The 7963-nt window shown below is 39.9% G+C and overlaps 1 protein-coding gene across 1 annotated transcript; it reads right to left on the minus strand.

Moving 5' to 3' along the window:
* Positions 1 to 276: 276 nt before the first annotated feature.
* LOC145984355 (uncharacterized) lies at positions 277 to 6234 on the minus strand. The gene is made up of 2 exons (XM_083118010.1): positions 6125 to 6234; positions 277 to 589 (listed from the first exon to the last, which is right to left on the minus strand). The coding sequence occupies exons 1-2, from the start codon at positions 6227 to 6229 to the stop codon at positions 353 to 355; spliced, it is 342 nt and encodes a 113-aa protein (XP_082974136.1). The 5' UTR covers positions 6230 to 6234; the 3' UTR covers positions 277 to 352.
* Between the last annotated feature and the right edge of the window lie 1729 nt (positions 6235 to 7963).

Raw genomic sequence — 7963 nt, forward strand, 5'->3', positions numbered from 1 at the left:
ATTTATTTTATTTTACTTCGCTTTTCTTGCTACTTTTGGCTAATCGCGACGATGAGAATGGGTGATATGAAATTGATGAAGGGACACTGACAAATAACACCCGTGCCCAGGCCGGGATTCGAACCCGGAACCCCTGTGTTAACAGTTCCTCCACGGAGGTCGCCAACAACCATATTGTCGATTAAACATGCATTACAAGATACGGTTTAACATTTTAAATGTATTGCCATTTCTTTGGGATTTTTAAAGTACCAAAAACATTGTAACATATTTATTATAAATTTAATATGCATCGAACATTGTTATTCGGTTTTTAAAACAGGTGCCAAATGATCTGTGTTGTCTTCGGTAATCAACGTCCTGGCGATATTGGTGCTTGCGTCGTCGGTGCAGATGGTGTACCGGGTATCGATGCCGTTGATGGAGACGAACTTGGTGAAGTTGATATAGACGTCAGTGGAGGTAGCACTGAAGTTGTTTGGCGTCTATGGAGCTCGTCACAACATGTGCGTTTTACGTTGAAAGGCAACTGAAACCAACAGCACTTCCTCAAGAAGATGTCATCTAAATGAATCAGGGACAGCGTCTTCTGTGGAGAACACATTAATAATAGATTAGTTCATAGATTAATTAATAGATTAGATTAATTAGATCTATTAATCGATTGATTGAATTGTTGTTCCATGTCCACTTTATGCACAGAAAAGCTAATCGGGACTGCACCTGCAGTTTAAAGTGGGATCCGAACTACTATGTGCCTCCACCGGGTATCGAACCCGGGACAAGGCGACGACGCTACCACTGCGCCATCGGGAAGTCCAATTAGATCTATCAATTAAGTAGATTAATTAGATTTGTACTCCTCCGTAGCCGAGCGGGTGTCGGCCCCTGTGGCGGAGTGGTTAGCACATCGCACTACTACGCCAGGGATCCCGGGTACGAATCCTAGCGGCTCGGGAATGGATGTTTGTGATTGTCTGTCCTGAAAAGTCCTGAAATTGAAATATAAATGAAATTATATGAGTGAATGAAGTGTGATGGGGGAAGCTTCTGCATAGGGGCTTTCCTTAATAATAATAACAATAATAATAAAAAGCGGGTTAAGGCGTTCACTCGTCTTAAGATCGTTCGCTGCGGAACGGCGTAGGTTCGAATCCGGATCTGGTCGGAATTTATTCGGCTTACGTATGGGGCCGGTGGCAACCCACCATTGCGAGGAAATTGGGGAGCTTCGAATGAGTAAGAGTAATCCGGTCCCGGAAACCTACTATAACGGGTGGGGATACGTCGGGCAGATCCAATACTGGTTGCAGATCTCCACGCTTAGAGGTGACGAAGGAAAGCAAAGCGTGGGAGGGAGACCGGCAGTCGGTAGGTAAGCCAAGGCCCTTCAGGGCTGTTGCGCAAAGGATTATTATATAATTAATTATATTTTGATTGATTGTTTTGCTTTATTTTATTTCGCTTTTTGTGCCACTTTTGGCTGATTTGCGAAGATAGGGATGAGTGATGATATGATGAAATTGATGAATGGACACTCACAAACATCCATGCCCATGCCGGGATTTGAACCCGGGACCCCTGGCGTCGTAGCGCGATGTGCTAACCACTCCGCCACGAGGATGTACATTAAATAAAAAAATAAAAAAAATAGTGCTTTCATATTGTATAATAAATTATCAGCTTGTCATCTAGTAATATGTTCTACATGTATTCTGCCGTAATTGATTTCAGTTAGCCTAACAAGTTCTTTGCAATGCCACAAACGGAATGAAACTACTTGCTCGATACGATTTTTTAAGCAAGAACTGTAAATCAATATGCAGCATACAATAGGTACCGCAGGTTCATCTCTCTCCCTCTCCGCTTCTTGTAAACACATCAGTGGTGCCAGTTACGTGGTATAACGCTTAATTTATATTAAAAAATCTGATTTCCATTACCCCTTTTTCGTCATCAAAGAAAGTAATACTTGCTACTCAAGTAGAGTTAGTGTAAATGTGGGATCATTGCAATCCGAAAGCACGTTTGTCGAATTGTTTACCAAGGAGTTTGTACTATACAATGCAACCTGTGTTACAAGTGATTGTAGTAATACTTAATTCCCAAGTAATAAATAAATTAAATCTTTCTGTTGTAAAAAAGATGAGTCCTTTTAAACTTTTGCTTTCATGCCACGGTTCCCTCTATATTGCATTAATGAATACAGAATCTCTGCGCTGACACATTCAGACATTTAGACGATCAACAATATAGGCCCAAATCTGTACGAGGGTAGGGGGAAGAATTTTTTTTGGAAAAATGTTAAGTGAATATTGTATTTCAAAGCATTTCGTAAGGTTACGATACAAGTGTTGATAAGTCCATGGACCGGGGTAGGGGTTTATCTAAAATTTTCCACCTGGGAGACGCGTGTGAGTTCGTGTTTAGGTACGTGGTTCTCAACCTTCTTGAGCTTGCGGGCCTGTAATTTCGTTTTTTAAAAGTCGATGCTCTCGTAAATAACTTTCTGATTTTTTAAACTTTACACGTTAATCAATATGTGCCCTGGAAAGACCATCTTAGTAGGTGGTAGCCAGTTCGGGTTGAAAGTCGTTTCACCCTTCCGTCCCTGACTCGAGAACGGCCAGTCCGTCAACCTCCAAATTTGGAGGCAGGAGGCAAAGTTCTGACCGGTTGATCCATCACCGCCACTGTCACGAAAGCATTTCCTGTTATCGCCGTCGAACCCCGAACGAAATACCATATTTCTAGGTGGTAGCCTCCTCAGGATCAAGCCCGTGGCCCGGCGGTTGTTTAGGGGGTTGTAAGGGTAAATTTTAATCCAAAATGACAATAAATTTGGCCTTTTTTTGAAAAACCACTCACGTCTAGGTGTATGGACTGTTCGCCACTTTTACAGAGTGGTCCAAACAAAACTATACTCAACGAAGCGAAGAGTGTTAGTATGTTTTATCAAGTACATATTGTTACCCTGCCCCCGTGTCAGGGCAACAGTGTTTTTTCCTTATTTAAATATTTTATTAATATGTTAATTAATTAGGTAATTACGTGTATAAACATATATATGTGTTATTAGTGTAAATCAATTTATTATGCATTTTTAGGTTTGTATTTTTCCATGTAGCTCTCTGTTCTTGCTTCGTGTTTCGAACGTTCAAGAGAAAGGCGGGCAGTTTAGCTGTTAAAGATTAAAAATTTTGAAAGAAGGGCCGTTGGCAACAGACGCCAACCAAACGTATATAAACTCTCAGATGAGAGTAGGGGAGGTCGGCTGTTGGAACTGAGACTTGGAAGGGAGAGGCTGTTTTTGCTTCGGTTAGCTAGGACCGGAGGACAGGTCTCCCGAAACGGATGCTGTAAGAGATTGGATTGCCGGGCAAGCTAGTGCCTTGGTGTCCAGTTTACAGGTAAAAAGGTAGTTTGTACTGGATGTTATTTTGAAGTAATTACGGTGCGCCGGGCAGCCTAGTGCCTTGTCACCGTGGAGTGTTGAGAAATGTACACGTCGGGCGGCCTAGCGCCTGTTAAGACGTTTCTTGGAGAAACGCGAGTCTACCTTGTGACAAGCGTACTCCTGATGTAATTCATGAAATGTAAAGCATCCAGGTACAAACAATAGAGATTCCAACATCAAAAATTAGAGTTTTGGCCCGATAAATAATTAGAGAAATGAACGTTCGGATACGACTTGTATATACTTTAAATTTTACGTTAATTAAACTATAGAAAATATCCAAAATTACAGTTTTTTAATTTCACACAAGCTGGACAAGGTAATTCATCCCCTATCGTAATAAAGGTTTCGCAAAGGTTATCCGTTGTCTCTTGTAGTTAATTATATAATTATGTTGACTTGTAGCAACCCACGTGCATTGTCGTACAAAGAAAGATACCCCTAGACAAATCAGAGCCGCGTACGAAGTGCACCGAACCTCGAGTGCGGAGGTAAAGTGTGGGGACCAGACGAGTAACAATCTGTAACTTACATGTTAAAACTTGGGCAAATGCAGTCACAAGAGTGCCACACGCTCCACCGCCCAGATCAGATGCTGGAAGTGGCCTAGAGGCGGCACATGTCAGTTTTAGTCAGAATGTAGTTTTAAGCTACTGGTGTGTAATATCGCAATTGCAGCTGAGATTTTGAAACTCATGACAAATTTTAAAGAATAAGCCAAAACACGTCACTCAAGAAGTATCTGACAACAACTACAAAAACATTCTGCTGATAAAATACTAGCTTATTATCACTAGGGAACGGAACTTTATGTGCTAAAAAACTCAGAAATATTTATTTTTTATGTGTCATAAATGTTGAAAATATGTGATAAAAACAGGAAAATATGTGACAAAAATAAAAACATTTGGTAACAAAAACAAACTATAACATGCATTTTAAACACCTGAAATTAGTTTCTAAATGATTACCTCTTAGCGAGCTATTTTTTGGAAGAGTTGCAGTGGATCACCATAGTTTTTCCAAATTCTCCATTGTAAATCTGTGACGATTATCTCTAAAAAGCATCTTATATTGTGAGAAAGATCGCTCCATGTCACAAGAAACAATTCTTGCATATTTGAAGCTAATGTCACTAACGCCGAAGTTTTCCAAAGCTTCCTCTTCCTCTACTTCACCTCCTTCCAAAACACATGCAATTTGGCACAATGTTTGAAAAACTTGGTTTTTCCACAAAAATTCTGTACATTTAGATCCAGTGAGTTCTTTCAGTTTCGTTTCTACTATACGGACTTCACCAATGGAAGCTGCCAAAGTGTTCGCGGACGATTCAAGCTTTCATATGAAATTAGAGAGAATGGACAGGTTTGTTGAGATGTATGCCAATTCGACTTTTAAGGAGGGCTCCATCAACAGTTCTTGCAGAATTCTTCTCTGTCGAGATCATTTACAACAGATACAATTTTTTTCAAAGTTCTGGGCATAACATCTGCATCGCGTAACTACAGGTGTAGGGGGAAGGGGAACTTCAGGACATTTTTGTTTAAAAATGTCTATTCTTCTAGGCGACTTGATAAAAACTTTCTTCCCATTTGAAACCAGTTTATCGACATCGGGATAAAGAGCTCTTATCTTTTCACATATTCTATGCAACGCATGCGCCACACATGTAACGTGCACCATTTTGGGGTAGCTAACGGCAAGATTAAAGCATGTAAGCTGCAGCATCTGTCAAGAGAAGAACATTGTCAAATTTTATGCCTTCTGGCCACAATAGCTGCATTGCTTCATTAAAAAGCCTTGCTATCGTTACGTGTAGCCAGCCCCAGCTACTTACAGCTATTTTCTCCCAATAGGATCATAGGCGAGGTGCCAGAAGTCTGCCAGCGAGGGTGTTCAAAGACAAAACAAACCTAGCACTCTCGATATGAAAGAGGTGTGGAGAATAAACATTTTTCCTTCGAGGATTTTGAGGTAGATGAAGTCAATGAGCGATTTTATGTATTTAAAATGAAAATTCGCAAAATATGTATTTACATACGGAAAACTGGAAAATATGTGTTTTTATGTAAAATAAAATTTGCTGTGTTGACATATAAGGCTATGATCAGAATTTTGGCAAAAATGAGGGTCTCTATCTTATCGCAGAAAAAACATTTATTTACCTAAAGTTCCTTTCCCTAATTATCACCTTTGTTTTGGGTAGTTTTATTTGGGCCACCCTGTATATACGGAAGCGCGAGACCCTGTGGGGTTGCACCGCCAACTCTGCCCTGTCATGGACGTATGATATTACTACCGAAGTAGTCAATTGCTAGAGATTCTATGTAAATAATATAATACTAGAATGTGTACCACGAAAAGCTTTCACTAGTGAGTTTTATTAAGATCTTAAGCAAGATAAAGTATTCCAAAACCGTCCATAACTGCTTAACAGTAATAAAATATTACAGTGATGTGTGGTGTATTTGGCAATGGTTGTTACACATTTTAATTTCCATAATTTAGGACGAAATTTGATATTCGATTTATGTTTATCAACTGACATGGGATACAAAAAATGGAGCAAATTGATTTCAAATTTTAAACAATCATAAGACTTTCACGTTTTTGCAAAATACATAGGCTATGTATATATTTGTCATTACTTAACTTTCGTAAACGTACCTCAACAGCAGAGCCTATACTTTCTCCAGTATTCGCCTTGCATAGCACATCGTTGAAGGAAAGAACCAAAACAAAGCTTAGCGCCAACTGTTGTAAGGAAGCCATGCTTCTTGGACCTCGACTGTTTAACTACATGAGGGGATCTCCTTTTATTCAAATTTCTCTGCAACGTGGCGGAAGACAAACATATATGTTTCCTAAATAGTAAAGTATTCCCAAGTAGACTAAGTTGCAAGGGTCACGAAAACGTGACGAATATGACCATAAAAAGCATCACTTTCAGGAGTGTTCAGAAACATCTGGATCATCGTATCGCCCAATTGATAGCGCAAATTAAGAACAGCAAAAGCAGAAGTCTTCGCACACTGTGAAACATGGTAGAAAACTTCCTGTTTTTTTACTTGTATCACCTAAGTTTTGTTAACAGTGCACTTTATGGGAAGTTCCAGTGATAAGAATATAACAGGACCGTATTTAGTGTTCGAAGAAAACATTCAATCTTGGCTTGAATCTTTATTGCTTCTTAACAGCCATTGCAAATTTGGAACAAAGTTGGTATCGCTATTGAATGGTGGAGGAACCCCTAGTGTGAATCTGTTGTGCGAGTGAAAAATAATAATAAACAAGGGCAACTGGTAGGAAGGCTTATCCTGACACGATGTACAGAATCATTCATATGGTAAAGTGGTACATTCTAGATAATCTTGAAACTGAAACGAACATAACTAGATAGAATTCTGTAAGAGCATCCCACTTTGTGTGACAATTCAATGCTTACCTATTCAAATGCAGTAACATATATGTATGACACTACTGCTTCTGTGGACAGTAGAACGAAATTTTGAATTTGAATTTAAAATTTTGGGTGCGTCAGCACTTAGGCTATTTACCAGCCGTCACTTTATACGGGGTATAGCCCCTTACCATAACTAAAATAACATAACTGTAATGTCTTTTAACTAAAATATTAAAATAATCTGACTTTGGTTAAAAGCTGAGGCTGTAAAGGGGCACTCAGCACACATAAGGACAAAAAAACAGGACAACGCACAGAATTATACTGGCCATAGAGCCAGACGCCAGAGCCTCGTTAGTCTGCAAAATGCAGTCCAGGGTAGTGGCGGCCGGCGGCAACTATGATGGTTGGTGCCAACGTGATCAAGCAATCGAAAAAGAAACCTCCGCAATGCTCACCCCCGCCCCTCTCCTTGAGGTTGCGCCACTGGCCAAGATGTTTATCCTCGTTTGGTAACGTGGAAAACAATGTGTGTTTAAGCAATAACGCACTAATCCGGTTCATCTTCACTCACTAACCTATCTGTATACACTACAGGACACTTTCCTAACTAGAATTGATCTCCAGGGGGGGCTCACGGGTTATCAGGGGGCGGGCTTCGTAAACCAAGTCCATTTTTCAAAAATTTAACAGTATTAAATGAAGATGTGTGTGTCTGGGGGAGTGTCATTAACTTATATATCATACAGATACTACATTTTTCTACATCTCTTAAACCATCTATTGAAGCGTTAATTGACTGATACTGACATTGATACTTACACACTCCATACTACTTTCGATTATACAGATACTGTATGTATAACACACACACACACACAAAACGCACAATATTCAATCATATTGGCTACAGTACATTTCACCCCCGGCCGAAGCAATGAAACTCCCCTTCGTTCCCAAAGCTTGGGAGCTGTTGACCTTTGATGCAGATGCGAAGAGAATTTACTAGATGACATCAAAGTCGCAGATTTCTGTTTAAACGGGAGGTCGCAACAGGGACAGTGGAGGTACAAATAAAGAAGCCCCCCCTGTGAAAGAACTTA

The sequence above is a fragment of the Lepisma saccharinum genome, chromosome 2 (assembly GCF_977018435.1).
Source record: "Lepisma saccharinum chromosome 2, izLepSacc3.1, whole genome shotgun sequence".
NCBI classification, from domain to species: domain Eukaryota; kingdom Metazoa; phylum Arthropoda; class Insecta; order Zygentoma; family Lepismatidae; genus Lepisma; species Lepisma saccharinum.

Excerpts from the sequence above, each read along its gene's own strand:
- LOC145984355 (XM_083118010.1), bottom strand. The coding sequence starts at position 6,229 with ATGGCTTCCTTACAACAGTTGGCGCTAAGCTTTGTTTTGGTTCTTTCC. Across the intron at positions 590-6,124 it reads GTATAGGCTCTGCTGTTGAG|AAGACGCTGTCCCTGATTCA; the intron begins GTACGTTTACGA and ends TGTTCTCCACAG.